Genomic DNA, 19886 nt, shown 5'->3' with positions numbered 1-19886 from the left:
TATTATTAATTGCCTCATGATTCAATTTTGGTGAATTGTATGTGTCCAGAAGTCTATCTATTTTTTTATGTCTTCTGATTTGTGGTGTCATTGCTTGTAATGGTTACTGATTATCCTATAAATGTCTAGGGTGCCCATTGTTGTATTTCCTTTTTTGGCTCTGATGTTATTGATTCATGACTTCTCCCTCCTTTTTTTGATTAGTTGGGCTAGTGGGAAATCTGTTTTGTTGATTCTCTCAAAGAACCAGCCCTGATTTGTGGATATTATGTATTGTTCTTTTGATCTCTGTTTTGTTTGTTTCTTATCTTGATTTTTTTTTCCTAATAATCTTGGGATTGTTTTAGTGTTGTTTTTCTAGCTCCTTCAAAAGTATGGTTAGTTCTTTTACTTGGTGCTTTTCTAATTTCTTGATGTCAGCATTGATTGAAGTGAACTTTTCCTCTTCACATTTGATGATGTTCCATAACTTTGCTATGTTGAGTTGATGCCTTCATTCGTTTCAAGCAAGTTTTTTATTTCCTCTTTGATTTCTTCTATAATCCGTTGTTGATTTAGTAGTATATTGTTTGGTCACCAAGTATTTGCATATCATCTGTGGTATTTTGACTTGTTGGTCTCTAGTTTCACTTCATAACCATCTGATAAGATACATGGTATGATTTCAGTGTTTTAAAATTTCCTAGGGATCGTTTTGTGGCCTATAATATGATCAGCACAGAGAAAGGTCTATGTACAGATGAAGAAAAAGTGTACTCTGCATCTGTAGAATGAAAGGTTCTGTAGATTTTTATTTTTATTAAATCCATTTGTTCCATTGTCTGTGTGAGCAGTGTTGTTTCCTGGCTGAGTTTGTTTCATCGATCTGTCCATTGAGGTTAGTGGGGCAGTAAGATCCCTTGCTGTTATTGTGTTGAAATCTATTTCTCCCTTTAAGTCCCATTAATATTTGTTTGATATAGCTAGGTATCCTTAAATTTGGAACATGTATGTTTATTATGGTGATTTCTTCCTCTTAAATGGATTACTTGATCGTTATTGTATTGTGTCCTTCTTCATCTCTTTGAATGCTTTTCACAGCAAAGTCTGTATTATCTGATGTAAGAATGACTGCACCATCTCGTTTTTCCTTTCCGCTAGCTGGGAATATCCTTTTCCATCCTTTCACTTTCAGTTTCCACATGTATTTGTTGGTGTGGTGTGTCTCCTGTTGGCAACAAAAGGATGAGTTTTGTTTTTTCATCAATCCACTAATCTGTGACATTTGTTGATGAGTTTAAGCCATTTACATTCAGGGTTAATGTCAATAGGTAGTGATTTAGTCCTGTCATTTCGGCAATGAATTGTTCCTTGATTCAGCCTTTTATCATTTTATTGGGACATTCTCTACCTTTATGTTTGGTTTCAGTAGGTGCTTTTCTCTATCGCTAGGACATCTTGCAGTAACATTTGTAGGGCAGATCAACTTGCTGCATAGCTCCCCCTCCTTGTTGGTTTTATTCCTGCTACGTTATGTACCAGATTCATGAAATCAGTGTCATCATCTTTTCTTCCATGTTTTGTTATAGAAATTTTAGCTTCAGGTGTTAAATTTAAGTCTTCAGTTCATTTTAAGTTTAAAGATACAAGCCTGGTTTTGTTCTTTTGCACATGGATAGCTAAGTCCCTTGACATCATATGTTAAAGAGGCTTTAGGTTCTCCATTTTGTGTTCTTAGCACCCTTTGGAAAAATCCGTTGGCCACAAGTGTATTTCTAGGCTCTTCCACTCTCTGTTCCTTTACTCTATATCTATGCATGTTGGTACCATATTGTTTTTTTTTTTTTAAAGATTTATTTGATTTTGGGGGGAGGGGAGGGGGAGGGAGGGGGGGGATACCCAGAGCCTATGAAACTGTCACATAATGCAAAATAATTAACAATAAAAAAAAAGATTTATTTGATTTTTATTACAAAGCCAGATATACTGAGAGGAGGAGAGAGAGAGAGAGGAAGTGGAGCTGCCAGGACTAGAACCAGCGGCCATATGGGATCAAGGCGAGGACCTTAGCCACCAGGCCACGCTGCCGAGCCTGGTACCATATTGTTTTGATGACAGTGGCTTGGTAATATATTTTAGCCTCTTAAAGAGTGATGCCTCCAGTTCTGTGTTTCCTTCTCAGAATCAAGACCTTAATCGGAAAGTATGAGATTTGGGTTAATTTTCCATTACTTTTAGTTCTAAATTTTGCTTTGGGAAGTCAGGTTTGGAATTAACCTGAAGAAAAATTTCCCTAATATTTCATAGCCTTTTCTCTCTGTGTAATTGCACAGAGTACAAACACACTGCAGAAGGGAGAATTATTTATTTAGTTATTTGAAAGGCAGAGAGACAGCTTGATCTTCTACACACTAATTCACTCCCCAAACGTCAACAACAGACAAGGCTAGCAAGACAAAAGCCAGGACCCTAGAGCTCCATCTGAGTCTCACACGTGGGTGTCGCAGTCCCAAGTACTTGGGAGACATCTTCTTCTGCTTTGCCACACACCTGAGCAAGGAAGCTGGAGTGAATCAGAAGGATGGGAGAGCTAGGACCTCAGCTCTCACTCCCATGTGAAATACCTGCATCTTACACAGTGGCTTAGCCGCTTAGCACATATCTTAATAAATAGCTTATTTGCCATGATCCTCAATTACTGTCCTCATTGTGGTATTCAGAAAAGATGTGACATCATGTTTCAAGAAATAATAGCTACCTTCTCTTACTCCATAGTATTACACTCGTGTGCCAGAGAAGAACAGCATAAGATATTAGAGAATACTGAAGGGTACTTGAGTAATGTGGAATGCTTTATTAGTTATGTATGATAAGGAAAATTTAGAGTAGATAGTAATATTAGAGCTCAGGAATGCAGTATTTGAATGGTGAGCCATTTTCATCACAAAATCTAACCATTTTCTTTTGCATAGCTAAAATGCAGAAAGTAACTATTTAAAAATTTATGTCTTGGGGGCAGTGACGTGGCACAGAAGTTTCAGCCACCTGCTGCAAACACTGGCATGCTGTGTGGGATTCCAGTGCATGCAAGGCAAGGATTTAGCTAATAGGCTGTCATGCCATGCCTACAGGTGGTGTCTTAACATGCTCTGCTACAACACCAGCCCCTGTCATCAGGCGCTGTTAAAACACCTGTGTGATTCTGATGTCTAGCTATGTCAGCTATGTAATTCACATTTTTAAAAATATTGTATTGTCATTTTGTATTGTAAGTGTAAATTGTTCCTTTAAAAACACCTGCTAAAATAAACAAAGCATACATACCTTTTCGTTGGTATACTGGAACTCAGTGTATCACCCCATTAAAAAATAACAGTACCAACAGCACAATTGTTCTGTGTGAAGTATTTTCAGTCCCACATTTTTCAAAATATGCATTTTACATGAACTTTTTGAAGATCCTATGTGTCCGTGGATGTCAAAATTTTTCTGCAAATGAGGACCGGCACTGTGGCATGCAGGCTAAGCCTCCACCTGTGATGCCAGCCACCCATATGGGCACCAGTTCGAGACCCGGTTCTTCTACTTCTGTTCTAAATCCTGGCTCTTGGCTTTGGATTTGCTCAGCTCTGGCCATTGTAGCCATTTGGGTAGTAAGTCTCTCCTTTGTCTCTCTTTCAAAACAAAATAACTTAAAAAAATAATTTTTCCATGAGAGGTTCTAAGAACCCTCATATAATTTCCATATCATTAAATTCACTTTTCGTAAGTATATAACTTGTTTCTAAAAGATTGGTTGGTTTGTCTGAAAGGCAGAGTTACAGAGTAAAGAGAGAGAGAGAGAGAGAGAAAGAGAGAGAGAGAGGGGCAACATTTCCCCCGTCTTCCCTAACGGCTGGGATGCCCAAAGCTGGGCCGGTCAGGAGCCAGGAGCTTCATCCAGGTCTCCCACCTGATCCAGTGGTCCAACTACTTGGGTTATATGCTTCTTTTCCAGACACATTAGCAAGAGGCTGGATGGGAAATAGAACACCCGGGACTCAAACTGATACCGTGTGGGATGCTAACACCTCAGGTTGTAGCTTTACTTGCCACAGGGTCAGCCCCAATGTAATGTTGTTTTTTTTTTTCCATTATGTTGAATAAGAACTTAAAAGCAAATTATTTCCATTAAAAAATAATTTTATTTCTCTTAGGGAATCATTATTTGCAATATACTCAGCATTATTCTAAGCAGCTTTTTGTATGAGGTCACTTCCTCTTTACAGCAGTCCCACAGAAGTAGAGGTCATCATTTCCATTTTACAGATGAAATCATGTCAGCACAGAGCACTTAAGTCACTTGCCAGAGACCACCCTGCTTATAAATGAGAAAGCTGAGCTCCGAGCCTCTCCTTCAGCCCCTGGGTCCTGCTGCCTTGTAGCTGATGGTTTGTCAACACAGTGCGATGCTGCTGGTTCTACACACTTTTTTTTTTTTCATAAAATGCTTCGTCTTTATTGAGAGAGCCAGATGTTCATTTTGATATAAATTGCATACATTTATTCAGAAATTTTACTTTATTTGTATGTTCCCTAAAGTCATGTTTGTTTAGTCTATTTCTAATCTGTTTCGCATTTAAGTAAAAAAAAAATTCTGCTTCTTTTAAATGTTAGTATCGTTCTCATACTTTCATGTTTAGCATGTTTTAAAAAAAGGGTTTTTTTTTCCATTTTATTATTGCTGCATTCGCAGTCTCAGTGATAAAACCAAAACTAAGACCCTTGCATGACTTCCGTGTATTTCAGGCCTTTACTCATAAGAGAGATTTTTACTCTGCCTTAGAGTAGAAATTACTGAGCGTTATCTGAATCCGCCCCCCTTTATTGTCCTCCCTGTTTCCTCCTAACACCTCAATTTTTTTTTCTTTGTATTGTTTGTTTTCTTTTTTTTCAGCAGTGCGGCCACTTAGCATGTCTTACAGTTTTGACTTGTCAGGTAAAAAAAAAAAAAAAAGGAAAGCATACAGTGTTGCACTTGTGTGGTTTCTGTGAGTGCATTTCATTCATCAGCTTGCTCAAACACGTCCAGAAAGAAAATTGAAAGGCTTCTTTTCAACGTGGTCAGTGAAATAAAGCTTCTGCTTATTTGGTAATGGTATAATTTAAACTATTAAAACTACAGTGAATCTGTGGCATCCGATACTCCAGCTACAGGACGTGGCTGTTGTCCTTGGGTATGTCGTCACCTTGTTCCCCTGACCCAGACTCTTATAAAGCAATAATGCTAAATTCTAAAACAGGCTTTTACCTGAATAGAATAATTAAAAAAAAAACACTTTAATTTCCTGTTCTCTGAATCAGTCACTTTAACTTGAAGTCCAAACAGCTACCTCAGAGGCTGACAGGTGTCTTGGATTGCCATGTCCATTTGAGAGAGATAGTCTTGGTTGACTTTCTTTTTCTTTTTTTTTTTTTTAATAAAGATACATTTCCTATGTATTTGAAAGGCAGAATTACACAGGGAGGTCTTCTGTCCACTGATTCGCTGCCCAAATGGCTACAAAAGCCAGGGGTTGGCCAGGTTGAAGCCAGAGGAGTCAGGAGCTTCTTCCAGGTCTCCCACATTGACTGCAAGAGCCCAGACATTTGAACCATCCTCCACTGCTTTCCCAGACACACTAGCAAGGAACTGGATTGTAAGTGGAGCAGCTGGGACTCAAACCAGTGCCCATATGGGATGCCAGCAGTGTAGGCACCGCTTACCCTGTTACACCACAATGGAGGCCCCTCTAGTGGTTTTCTATGCTGGGTAAGAGGATAAAAATACAAGATCACTATAACGGCTTGGGTTGTAATATGTAATTATGAACTCCAAGTTTGTAGAACAGGTTCAGACCACTTTATTTCACAGAAAGGGATTGATAATGAAATAAGTAAACATTATATCTAAGTATGATCTGTGAAATAAATCCCTATTTTAGATTGAAATGTAAATAGGTGAATTTTCAAAATCAATTTAATTGTAATGAATTATTTGGAAAATTAGAATTTTTTTTTTATTTTGGAAGCTGCTGTTTTGAACCTAAGTGAGATATTGGCACTAATATTTTCTATCAGAATTTTATTTTTAATTACTGTGAAAAGCTTCTTAAAGCAATTTTTAGCGTATCTTCTGCAAATTTATATGTAAAAGTCATTTCCTATGTAAGACTATATACTGAATTGTCTCCAACTATAAAATTAGGTCCCCACGGTTTTTAGATCTTTAGTTTTCATTTTTATAGGTCTCGGGCATAACTCTTAATATTTTATATTGTTCATTTGCTAGTTTTGACTGACCACTGAAGAGCTTTTCCTATTTTCTTTATCCATTTAGCAGTTTTTATTTTTATCAGTTCTTTGCAGAGTTATTTAAAAAAAAAACTTGATCTGGGAAATATAACACTCAGAAAAATTTTGGAACATACGTGCTACTGCTAATCTCCAGAGGTTAGCAGCGTGCATTGCAGGTACCTCCTCTCTTGTGAATCTGCGCTAAAACACTTGCCTGGAATTAAACCGGAAGAGACTAGTTGGCAAGCCAAGCCTTGATTTCCACTCTTGTGGCTGAAGTAGGCGGTAGGCATGCTCGTACACAGGTGTGCTCTGTGATTATGATACTTACACTCCTTGGTGTAAAAGGGTAGCAAAGAATTTTCATTAGATCTCACTGCTAATCATTTGCTATCATTGATTTTGTGCCTTAGTGTGTATTTGGTGGATTTTCAAATGTTTTCACTCCTGATTTTTGTGTGTGTGTGTGCTATTTTCATGTTTTTCGGTGCTGTGTTTTAACTGTTAAACTCCCCAAATTACAAATGTAAAAGATCGATTTATTCTTTTGACTTAAATACAAAGATTGGAATGTATTTTCTAAGTTGAAAAAGTATTAAGCCGAACAGTAGGCATTTTTAATGTGTGGTCTTAACAATGACTGCAACTAAGTAAAGATCAGAACATGCTGAGATGTATTCTGCTACTCAAGTATATCTTAGTGAAAACCCTAGCAGTCCACTCAGCGGCAGTTATGGTAAGTATAATTTGTTTTTGCCATGCAAATATTGAATGCACAGTCTGTATTCAAGTCATGTGCTCCAGCTTCATGGGCAGCAGGCACACATCGAGCTGTGATGAAAAGTCTTTGCTATAATGGACATGCGTTTGGCTTCTGAACCTGAGGTATATATGGTTCCTAAAGCCATTCCTAAGTGTTTTATATCTGAAATATTTTTACTTACCTGTAAATACAGGCCTACTATATAAGCAAAAATATATGAAGAATACAAAGTCTAATTCAAGTGGGTGGTGTTTCTCATTTGATATATTAATTATGAGGTGTTCACTTGAACAGCCATGTCAGTAATATTTAACAATCATATGTTCAACAGATTATAAACATGTAGAATGAGATAAACTCACACATAGTACTTAGTTTAAATACAGTGCATAGAACGTCTGAAACCAAGGCAACCTACTCTTTATTAGTTCCATTTCTCTCAAGACTTGAAGGTGTTGATTTCAGTAGTTTCAGCCAATGAGACAAAATTACGGTTATCAATCTCCATTGCCCAGTGTTCAGTTAGAAAGCTCCTGGGCAGTTTTTCAAACCCCTGAATTGAAAATCAGATAGCTCACAGCAGCTGTCATTACACAACAGCATTCCCTAAACTCCGGTTCACATGCCATCTTTATAATTTTTGTCAGGCTTAAGTGCCAGCACTATTTAAAATTTTTAATTTACTTTAATTTACATTAAAATTTCTTGAGCAGTAATACCCGTAAAATCATAACTCAGAGATATTTTTTTCTCCACAATATATTAAGACAAATAAATGTGTACATTTAATATACACCATTAAAATGGAATGCTCCTCTGTGTGTTTCCAGTAGCACAGCGCCACTCTTAGGAATCTCTCCCTGGTGAATTGGAAAGGTGAGATCAACCTTGGGAAACTGACCGTGACCTTAGGAACCTGTGAGGACATGGGAGCTTTGTCACACTCAGTGAGCGTGACTAGTTTGGGAGTGCACCGCTGTTGCCAGGGGGAGAATGGGAGCTTTGAAGGCATTTGTTCCTCCCTTAGAAAGTAAATTGCTAAGAAAGGCAAAAATGCATGTTTCAATTATTTGTTCTCTGTTGAAAGGTTAGCTACTACAAGGGTGTGAACAATTCTGTAATTAATGCATAGTAAGATATACTATAGACTATCACTTTAGGAGATATATTTTACTTTTGAAGACTGTTTCTAACCACTTACTGTCTTCTTTCTTGAATAGGAATCAGGCTAGTCATCTGTTCTATTACTCTCTGTAAAACTTTTAACTTCTAAAATAACTTCTCCCTACATCTTAAGAAAGACTTACGAGACCTATCTTTTAATTGTAACTGTGCTTTCTCTATCGAGTTTTGAAAGTATTCTCATAATACCTGGGAGGATAATAATGCAGTAAATGGCTGTGTAGTCAAGTTCTCTGTTAGACACTTCACCCTGGGGGGTTAGTGATTCATGGACAGCTGTGTCTTGCCCAGCCTTCCTTCCCCTTCATTTCTTTTTCTTTTCCTTTTACCCTTTCTTTCTCGCTTGTCCAAATCCTTTCTTCAAGTTCAGGAAGGCATGTTTTCTGGCCTTCTTAAACCCTAAAACTGAGCGGAAATTGTAAACATTACTGACATAATATTCACATGACTGACAGAATATTCATGGATGTTAAGTTAATTCTGTTACAGTGCTTTCTAATAATCCTAAGGCAGCAGAATGTGTCTTTTTCGCTTTAGTAAATCACAAATATTACAATTTCTGCTTTAGTACTTTGCATACCCTTTACCCCAGTTCGAGGAGCATCGTAGATTATTCCTCGTGTAGAGAACAGCATTTCATTGTGCTGATCCATAAATTAAATTATACAGTCACTGCTTTTTTTTTTCTTTTAAATATTTCACTATTAAGGTTGGGTATCTAGTACATGTTTTAACTTCTTATTTGATATATTGAAAAAAATTGGTACCACTTATCATTGGAAGATTCAAGATTATACTACTAAAAATTGATATGTGCTGACAAGAATTCATGAATTCTTTGCCCCAACACTGATTAGCAATTGCTAACATTTATTGCGTGCTGCTGCCTACACTAGGCACTGTATTTCTTTTTATAAGAGATGTATTATCTTTACTGGAAAGTCAGATTTACAGAGAAAAGGAGATAGAGAGAAAAATCTTCCTTCTGCTAGTTCACTCCCCAAGTGGCCACAATGGCCAAAGCTGAGCCGATCTGAAGCCAGGAGCCAGGACCTTCTTCTGGGTCTCCCATCATCTTTAAAAGAATTTGGATCCTCTTCCTAGAAAGCTTCAGTCAGTGATTGGATAGAATTGTTTTTAAGAATCTTTTTAAAAAATACTTATTGTTATTACAAAGGCAGATTTACAAAGAGAAGAAGAGACAGAAAGATCTTCCATTTGCTGGTTCATTCCCCAAATGGCTACAACCGCCAGAGCTGAGCTGATACAAATTCAGGAGCCTCCTCTGGATCCCCCACACGGGTATGCAGGGTCCCGGCACTTTGGGCCGTCCTCCACTGCTTTCCCAGGCCACAAGCAGGGAGCTGGAAGGGAAGTGGAGCAGCCAAGACACAAACCAGTGCCCATATGGGATCCCAGCACATGCAAGGCGAGGACTTTAGCCACTAGGCCACTGCCATACCGGGCCCGAGGCACAAAATTTCAGATGTAATGATTGGCCTTGTTAATCCTCACTGCAGGCATTGTTCCATTACTGTCCCCACCTCCCAAGTGAGGAAGGAGAGTCACACAACTAGCAGTAGATCTTGAATGTGAACCCAAGCAGGGGGCATCATAGTATACTACATACCACTTCTTTTTCCTTTGTTTTATTGTTACCCATCGACATGTGAGCCTTCAGCAATTTCAGTTAGATTTACCAAAGGAAATGTATCCCATATTTTTCATGTTGACATTAATTATACTTTTGGGACTATAGATTATTCGCTGTTTGGCTCTTTAAATTCAAACATTCCAGACCGTACAGTTATAGTCTCAGGAAGACTTTGTGCCTTCTGGGTCTTCTATCCACCCATCACTTCCGCCTTAGTTGCTATAAAGTAAAACCAGCCTCTCTGAACCTCCGCTTCCTCCTCTGGAAAATTCAGACATCAGAGTCTGCTATCTTTCTAATCTACACATGTGAATATACAGCTTCTCATTTTAAAGCTTCCTTTAATTGAACCTGACAGTTAATATATAACCAAAGTCTCATATGTTCACGTGAGGCATTGCTGTGTGGCTCCTCTGTGTTGTGGCTGTGGGACATGGGATTGCATTGCCTTTATAAGGAGTGTCCAACACTGTTACCTTTCTTGGCTTAGAAAAGGTAAGGTTTTGCTTTTCTCTTACTAGATGTCACTACCCCAGAATCTCCAAAGAAGGTTGTGGAATCGTCTATGGTGAATGGCGCTTTAACATCGCAAACAAAAGAAAAGGGATTACCTGCCAGTCAGCAGCTGCTTGTGCAGCGCAAGAAGCTCCTCAAAGCCCCAACCCTGGCTGAACTGGACAGCTCTGACTCGGAGGTGAGAGCCAGCGAGGAGGCCAGGGTGCTGGCACAGCGTGTTGCTTCAGACTTTGTTTAGTACCTTCCTATGTTTCAGTCAATAAAGTTGGGATTAAAATTTATTTGACAAGCAGGAAATCAAGCAGTGAGTTATTTGCTGTTGTTAGTAAAGACCAGTATGGTGACTAGTTTATAGCATAAATATTAAAGTTTTCAATACAATGTTGAGTTAAAAGCAGGGTTAAAATAAATCAGCAATTTCTTTTTTTTGAGATTTATTTATTTTTATTGGAAAGTCAGATATACAGAGAGGAGGAGAGACAGAGAGGAAGATCTTCTGTCCTTCTGATGGTTCACTCCCTAAGCGGCTGCAACGGCCAGAGCTGAGCCAACCCGAAGCCAGAAACCAGAAGCTCCTCCGGGTCTCCCACGCAGGTACAGGGTCCCAAGGCACTGGGCCATCCTCGACTACCCTGCCAGGCCACAAGCAGGGAGCTGGATGGGAAGCGGGGATGCTGGGATTAGAACCGGCACCCATATGGGATCCTGGCGTTTGCAAGGTGAGGACCCTAACCACTACGCTCTTGCGCCGGACCCTAAATGAACAATTTCAAACTTAAGATCCTCCTCTTTGTTTTGGAAAGGGAAAGGGTAAAGTCAAAACAAACATGTCGATTGTCAGGAGACATAAGATCTTCCTTTAAAATAGGCACATGCATACACAGCCATACCTGGAGTGGTTCTCTCAGTAGTAGTAGTGGCAACAGAAAAGCCACTGCCATAGTGTTCCTCCACATTCCATCATCCACCACCTGCCCCTTGGAGGAAACATGATCTGACCATCCTTCATGATTCCAGCATCTGCTTAACGGCTGCCACTGTGTGTGTCTCAGGCTCCTTCTGCGGTGTCAGGATTACATACGGCGTCGTTGCTGGTCTCCACTACCAGGTCTCTCTACCTCTGTGTGGGCATCTGATAGCCCTTCTGACTCACTTGGAGAACTGTGAGTGAGGTGGCACCTGTTTAAAGGTCAAATAAAGAACAGGCTGGAGAGGACAGCAGAAACCAAATTTGAGTGAGGAGGAGTTACTGAGAAAAAGCTGATCTTACTCTTTTTCTTCCTGTTCAGTTTTATCACCTGCTTCCTCATTTTTCTCCTCTCCCATTGAAGACATAGCTCACAAAATGTTTGTTTCTTTTAACAAAATGTGAGAGAAAGAAATTTATCCACTAATTCAACTCTGCAGATGACCGAAGTTGCCAACCCTGGAGCTTGGAACTACATCCAGGTCTCCTTTGTGAGTGTGGCAGCCCAAGAACTTGGGCCATCTTCTGCTGCTTTCCCAGATCCAATAGGAAGGTAGAGCAGCCTAACCAATGGTGCCACAACACTGTCCCTCCTCACAAAATTTTTGTCTTGTTTTTGTAAATCATGAGACCACTCCTTCCCACATCTGATCTTAGTCCCAGAACTTTGCCTGGCCACTATTTAATTTTTAAGATTTATTTATTTTTATTGGAAAGGCAGATTTACAGAGAGAAAGAAAGACAAAGATATTCCATCCACTGGTTCATCCCTCAAGTGGTTGCAATGGCCAGAGCTAAACTGATCCAAAGCCAGGAACCCCCTCAGAGTCTCCCAACAGATATAGGGTCCAAAGGCTTTGGGCCAACCTCTACAGCTCTCCCAGGCCACAGGCTGGTAGCTGAAAGGGAAGTGGAGCATCCAGGACACAAACAGGCACCCATCTGGGATGCCAGCACTTGCAGGTGGAAGATTAGCCAGTTGAACCATTGCACCAGCACCTCCTACTCCCAAACTTTTAAATGCCAAGATTTGGTCTTCATAGCACGTTTACTCAGAAGCACAGTGTCAGTCACCTGGAGGGGGTGGGGATAGAGCCTTTCCCACCCACTCCTAAGCATCCATAGGCCTCACAGAGCCAGGTGAAGTTGCGTTCTGTCCTCTAAGGTGAAGTATAGTGACAGCACTCAGCCAGGAGACTGCCCACCTGTCCTTCCCTGTACCATCTTTCCTGGCTAACCTCTGCACCTTGAAATGACGGAAGGAGAGACCACAATCTCTTGGGAAAGAAACAGTGACGTTTCCAACTGCGGACAGTACTGTTGACTGCTGAAGCAGAAAACGCTATCTTGAATTTGTACAAGTTCCCCTAATAACTTATCAGGTTCATCCCAACAGAAATAATTTTCCTAAAATTTTAAACAGAAACTCCCAGTCATGCAAATACCTGCTACATGATCTCAGTCTCTTTTCCATGAAAAATTTATATTTTTCTAAAATGAACATTCCAACGTTCCAGGATATCAGTCTGTACAGTTTTCATTTGATGACATTATTCACCTGAAATTTCGCATTATTCATCTCTGCCTCTGAACTTTAAAATATTGCAAAGAGCGTTTGTGATCGGTCTTATTGTAAATCAAGCAGCTTATAAAACAGAATGTTAGTGAGTTAATAGCATTATTAGCTTTATGCTCAGTTGTCAGACATTGAGCTGCTTTTTACTTAATGCCCACAGATTTGGGTTTAATAAGGAAATGCGTTTTTTTTCCCCTATCAGCTTACGCAGTAGTTTCTTTGGACATTAAAATTCACATTTACAGTAAGCATTAACGGCACATAAGAATTGGTATATTTTGAATGTTTCTAGTGGCTGAATTGACCCCTGGTGCTGACTCATTAGCACTGGCCAGAGAGCCAGAACTGAAATTAAGCCATATTTTTGACCTATCAGAATATCATGAGCATTTTCCCATCCATTTAAATGCACTTTAACAACATGATATCTAATATCCTTGTGATATTCTATCAAAATTATTTGTTTACCCAATCCACATTTTTTTAATTTTTAGAAATATATTTACTTTATTTGAAAGAGAGATCATCTAGTACATTCCCCAAATGCCCACAACATCCAGGCCAGGGCCAGGCGGAATCCGGATGCTGGAACTCTATCTGTATCTCCCATGCGGATGCCAGGGATCCGTGTTCTTTTCCTGGCCGCTGTTGAGCCATCATCTACCGCTTCCCAGGGAACATACACATTAACAGGAAGGTGAATTTGAAGTGAAGGAGCCCAGACTGGGATAGGAACACACCAGGGAGCGTGTTCTCTGGTGGGCCGGACACTGTTCCCCGGGGCCCCTAATTTTTAATGTTTAAGTTGCTTCTAATTGTCTGCTGTTGTAAGTTACAGTTTTACAATACGCTTTATGAATATTTTTATATTACAATGTGTTTCTCAGCATATTTCTGGAATTGCATTTGCTAAATGAAAGAATGCACATTTTTATAGCTTTTGATGCATATTGTCAAATTCCTTAAAACTATAACAGCTTTTTGTTGAACTAACTTTGTGCTAGACTTCAGCTATGAATTAATTAGTCTTAATAAAGTTCCTAGAAGGTAGCTATAAACCTTAGGCAAAAGACACAAAACAGGCACATAGAACAGTTACGTAAGTTCAAAGATTTAGTAAACAGTAAGTCACGTTTGAAAACCAAATCTAACTCCAATGGCTGCAAATCTCATGAGCTTGCTAGTGTCCTGTCTAGATGTTTCACACTATTCATGGAAACATGGGATTAAAATGTGAGTTTTATTTGATACCAGAAAATACTTTTGAAAATGATGTAGTTTTCCCTAATACACATTTTTTTCTTGAATATCTTTTTCAATATCTCTCATGCATATAGATTCCAGGTTTTGTTTTTAGAGACAGTTGGAAAGAGATATTCCATCTGCTGGTTTTCCCCCTAACTGGCCTCAAAAGCCAGAGCTGCACCAAGCTGAAGCAAAGAACCAGGAACTTGCTTAAAGCCTCCCTTGTGGGAATCAGGGACCCAAATCCTTAACCATCATCACCCCCTGCTTCCCAGGTGTTCACAGAGAGCTGGATTGTAAGCAGAGTCGCTGGAGTTTGAGCCAGCAACCTGATACGGGGTGTGGATATCCCAATCAGTGGCTTCACTTACTGTGCTACAACACCTACCCTTGGGTTTCCTTTTTCTTTGCACCAAAATAAGCCATCTTATTTTTGAGAGAGAGAGAAATGGAATGACCCATAAACATATAGAGAGAGAGCTTCCCGCTTCTGGTTCACTACCCAGTTTCAACTGAAGCCAAAAGCTGGGAATTCAGTGCAAGTTGCCATGTGATTGGCAGGATTCCAACTCCTGAGCCACCTCTACCATATTCCACAGAATGTATTAACAGGAAGCCACGCACCCTTATGTATAAGAATGCTTCAAAAAAATGTTTAAATCTAGAAGGAGCCTTAGAAATTGTGTTCAATATCATTACTTTTCAGTAAGAAAACTAAGCCCGGAGCAGAGTAGAAAAAAATAAAGCCATGTAGCGCTTGGGTAGCAGAAGCTGCAGAATTAGACCTCCCACAGGACGAGGCCTTATTCCATCACGCCCCTTTTCAGTTCCTAGAAACCTAGCTTTGCTATTTCTGTCTTAGCTTTAACATTTTCTGACCTATTTCAGGTACAATTTTTAAAGAAAAGGTGAGTTTTCATTGTAGCCATATGAAAGCTTCCAGTAGGAAAGCTAAAAACAAGTTGTGTGTGAGCCCTCCTTCGGCTTCTGTTAAGGAGAAGTCAAGTTTCCATTCCTATTAAGTGAGCTAGGTGTCCTGACCAGCCTCTGGTGGGGTCTGACAGCTTCAGTGAGAGTGCTACCCCTGGAGCAAAGCACAGTTCTGAACTGGAAGACCTAACCTGGTGAGTGGCAGAGGTGAGTCTTTGCAATTAGACAATAAAGCAAGCAGATTTGGAAATCAAGCCAGGCAGACCCATCAGAATCCTTCAAACAGGCAAAGGGTGCTGCATACATATTCATGCCTTTCCTTTAGCTCTGACCTCTTCAAGTCCTCTGTTCTTCTGGGTGACTTTGTTACTCCTCTGAGCAAGAACTAACCCTGGAGAAAATGCATTTTCAAGCAATCAGAAAATTAAATATTCCTGCTGGTCATGGAGTTCAGGGACACAGGGCCATCCATGACTCCTGTGGAGCAATTTAAAATGTGAGGTCTTCTTTGTACCTGTCTGTCCATCGTGTCCCTCAAAGTACATCAGTTTTCAATACCAAATTAGCTGTTTACTCCTTACGTTTTGGTTTTGCGTTTCTTTTCAATCTTGACTGTATACTTTTTAAAATAGAGAAAGCAGCTGCTTAACACTATCTTGAATGTGCTCCTCTCAATTGTATCTACAAGAGTGAAATGAAAGTTTTCAGTATTATTGGAGGAAAGTCAGAATGTTAGTTTAAAATGTATATTTACAGAGAGGAAGAGAGACAGAAACCAGATAACCACAACAGCTGGAGCTGAGCCAATCCAAAGCCAGGAGCCTGGAGCCTCTTCCAGTTATCCCACATAGGAGCAGGGTCCCAAGGCTTTGGGCCATCTTCAACTGCTTCCCCAGGCCACAGGCAGGGAGCTGGATGGGAGCATCTGGGTCATGAACTGGCACCCTTTGGGATGCTGGGACTTGCAAGGCAAGGATTTAGCCGCTGAGCCATCACACTAAGCCCAGAATGTTAGGTGAATTTAATTCTTTAATTCACCTAAGCTGAAATTTCGATTCCCGTAGAATTATTTCTGCAGATATGTAAGTATTACTTTGAAAGGGGTAACTGAGGAAAGTCACTTTCAGTTCCCAGTGTTATTCTGAAAAGGATCATGAGCAATGTTTCATCCAAACTCGTTTTCTATGTGAAAAAACTGTTCAGAATGTTGAGTCGTGCAGCCAAACCTTTTCAACCAAAGAGTGGATCTGGCTCACTGGAGTGCAGTGAAGCTTCCTGATGAGGTGTTTTGGCTGCTACAAAGGAATTTCAGACCCTCAAGCATTGTGTGATGATTTCAGAGGTGGGAAATCTGCCCCCTTGGGTTTCTATAGGACTTCACTTGAGAGTAGAGAAGGAGGGGAAGCCCCCTGCCAAGGAGCCTCCCTCCCCGGGCTTACCCACTTTGGAGGTCGGCAGGTCCATGAGCAGGGCACGAGTCCCAGCACAAGTCATATTTCGTGCATACCGTCAGACCACACAGCCTCCTAATGACAGATTCTTCATTTGTTTACAAGAGGCTTCATTCTGACCAATTTGGTTATTGATAGAATCAGTTTCTCTCAGACAGTTTTCTCACAAGTATGATGATAATTTCATTATATAAAATCTTATTTCACAACTAGATTGTGTTTCTGGAAAAAGAAGCTTCGTCTTTTAGCAACATATAATTGGACTAAAAGATGTTGCTGGGGAAAATGGGCTGCTGTTTAAGGCAGGAGGAGTGGCGTCTTAGTGCCTAGCAGTACTGTGTAGGACTCTTTTTTTTTTTTTTTCTCCTAAGGGACATTCTTGGCTCTCACTTCCTTTGCTTGTGACTTTCCATAAGCAGAAAGAGAAAATTGCTTGTTAGGTTTTTGGGAGATTGTTTGACCTATACACTCCCCTGTAGATGGGCCGTGCTTAGATCGTGTGACTTGTTCTTTGCGCTAAGTTCCAAGAGCATAAAGGCCACCGTAGAAACTTTTGTTTACTTTGCCTTTTCTCTTACCCCTCCTCTTTTTTTTTTAAGATTATTGATTTATTGATTCATTTTAAGAGTAGAGTAAGAGGGATCTTTCATCTGCTTGTTCATTTCCACAGTGGCCACTTGGCTGGGGCTAGTTCAGGGTGAAGCAGGAGCCCCAAACTCAGTTAAGGTCTCCCACATGGGTGCAGGGGCCCAGCCACTTGGGCTGCTTGTCCAGGCACTTTGTAGGAACTGAATCAGAGGCGGAGCAGCTTCAACTTGAGTCCACCCTTGTAATGGAATTCCATTATTACAAGGGCAGCTTAACCTACATGCCAAAATGTTTGTTTTTAATTACATAGTTCTTTATTGTGACTGGTTTTAAAGTAATGAGTTAAGCAATAACCTTTAGATGAGGCAAATTTTTAGTGAATGGTTAATTATTTATGGCACCTTCCTTAAGGCCGAAGAGAGCTTTCACTATCTCACATATTTACAGAACAACATATTTTTCTGATTTTCTCCTTTCTATGTTTGAAAATATTTAGCAGTATTATAAGTAGTCAAGTAAGAATTAGTGGTCTCCTAATTAATGTATATCTCTTGTTACATGGTAGATAATAAATATTTCATGAATAAATAGTGGACCTCAGTTCAGTCAAATTAAGGTCTCTCTGGCAAGGAAAATTCCGATTTTATTTGGTACATCATGGACATATTTGTAGACTCATGTTTATTTTCATCCATTCAAGAAACACTTTTAAGAAGTATTGGTTTTTGGGCCCGGCAGCATGGCCTAGCAGCTAAAGTCCTCACCTTGAACGCCCCGGGATCCCATATGGGCACCGGTTCTAATCCCGGCAGCTCCACTTCCCATCCAGCTCCCTGCTTGTGGCCTGGGAAAGCAGTCGAGGACGGCCCAATGCCTTGGGACCCTGCACCTGTGTGGGAGACCTGGAAGAGGTTCCTGGTTCCCAGCTTCGGATCGGCGCAGCACCGGCCGTTGCGGCTCACTTGGGGAGTGAATCATCGGATGGAAGATCTTCCTCTCTGTCTCTTCTCCTCTCTGTATATCTGACTTTGTAATAAACTGAATAAATCTTTAAAAAAAAAAAAAAAAGAAGTATTGGTTTTGCTGCTAGGCGTGCAGCACTTTACAACACCTGCCCTCATGGGCCTCCTAGTCCTTTATTTTTATGGATGTATTCAGTATTCCCCTAATAATAATGTAAATGCATGTCTTATGTGCTAGGCACTGTGCGAGGCCTTTCACATGCACTGCCTCATCTCACACATGCCATAATCCTGTGGACCGTGGTGCCTGATCCCCTTGACCGGATGTAGCGAAGAGCCTTGTTCATCTCGCTCTGTGAAAGGGTATAGCTGGTTCACAAACCCACGCCTTTCTACCTTGACCCCTCCTACTTTCTCTCTTGCTGACTTTGACCATTTGACATTACAATTTAGTACCTGCTGTAAAAAATAATTATTCCTTAGTAAACTGTTATTAAGTGGTATGAGAGTTCTGACGTCTAGGAAACCCTCCCTGTCTTTCTTGGCCGTGCCTGTCTCAGGAGGACACTCTGCCCAGGTTGGTCAGCAGCAGCAGCGGCGGCAGCAGCAGCAGCAGCAGTGGCAGCAGCGGAAGCGGCAATGGCGTATCTCCCCCCAACCCTGAGGAGCCCACACCCGGAGCTGCTTGCCCGAGGAAGAGTAAGTGTGTGTGCTCCAAAGAACTGGAGTCGGACACCTCTGAAAACTTACTTGACTTGGGGCAGGGATCCCAGAGTTTTCTGTGATCTTTTTGGGTAAAAAAGAAGAACTCTGATGTTTTGCTAGTAAGCTGTAGCTAGTGAGTTACCCTCCTAGAGAGGCGTCATAAGGTACAGCTGAGCTTGTAGCCAACCTGAAGTCCTTAACTAGGGCAGATTGGGAGCGTCTGCGTTTATGGATAATAGTTACAAAAATAGGTCAACTGTGTGTATTTTTATGTTAACTACTTCCTTGTCTGAATTTAAATACTCAGCCCTAGAAATCTTATTTTTGTTCTCACTCCCCCTCACTGCCATACCCCTCCCAATACATACATAGATGGTGAAAACACGTTTCTAACTTAAGGTCACAGATTCTCACAACATATCTAATAGTGAGTAAGTTCTAAAGAATTGTTAAAGTAACTTTGTTCATTAGATCATTATGAGGATTAAAAATTATTTATTAAGATATTCTTTGAACAATGACTTGGGTTTAAGAATTATTTTTTCTTTATTTGAAAAGCAGTTAGAAAGGAAGAGAGAAAGAGTGATTGATTTTCCATCTACTGGTTCACTCCCAAAATGGCCATAATGACTGAAACTGGGCCAGGCTGACGCCAGAAGCCAGGAGCTTCTTCCAGGTCTCCCATGTGGGTGCGGGGGCCCAAAGGGGCCACCTTTCTCTGCTTTCCCAGTCTCATTAGCAGAAAGCTGAGTGGGAAATGGAGCAGCAGGGACTTGAACTGTTGACTGTATGGGCTGCTGGTGTCACAGGCAAAAGCTTAATTTGATTTGCCACAACATTGGCCACAGACTGTTTTTTTAATACACAGAAATATTAATGATTAAATTTCTTTAAGGCATTCTGATTACTTAAACCGTAGGAGCCGACTTTGGTTGTTTCCTGTACTTAATGTTGGCTCATTAAATAGACTGAGATCCAGTTAAATCATGTAATGGATTTCTGTATTCTGTTTTTTTTGACTGTGATAGTTACGTTCTGGATCTTCCTTTAGCG

The 19886-nt window shown here is 40.3% G+C and overlaps 1 protein-coding gene across 3 annotated transcripts in view; it reads left to right on the top strand.

Moving 5' to 3' along the window:
• Positions 1-19886, top strand: part of SPIRE1 (spire type actin nucleation factor 1) — a 156090-nt gene that overhangs the window by 120394 nt on the left and 15810 nt on the right. For all 3 annotated transcript variants that reach the window (XR_009247400.1, XM_058679056.1, XM_058679055.1), the window contains exons 9-10: positions 10415-10587; positions 18689-18827. Coding sequence is in view for 2 of the 3 variants with exons in the window: in XM_058679056.1 (XP_058535039.1) it covers positions 10415-10587; positions 18689-18827 (312 nt within the window). In the remaining variant the exon portion in view is untranslated. The remainder of the gene's footprint in view (positions 1-10414; positions 10588-18688; positions 18828-19886) is intronic.

Source organism: Ochotona princeps, chromosome 21 (assembly GCF_030435755.1).
Source record: "Ochotona princeps isolate mOchPri1 chromosome 21, mOchPri1.hap1, whole genome shotgun sequence".
Lineage (NCBI taxonomy): Eukaryota > Metazoa > Chordata > Mammalia > Lagomorpha > Ochotonidae > Ochotona > Ochotona princeps.
The sequence above is the reverse complement of the archived record's forward strand: the minus strand, read 5'-3'. Positions and strand labels throughout refer to the sequence as shown.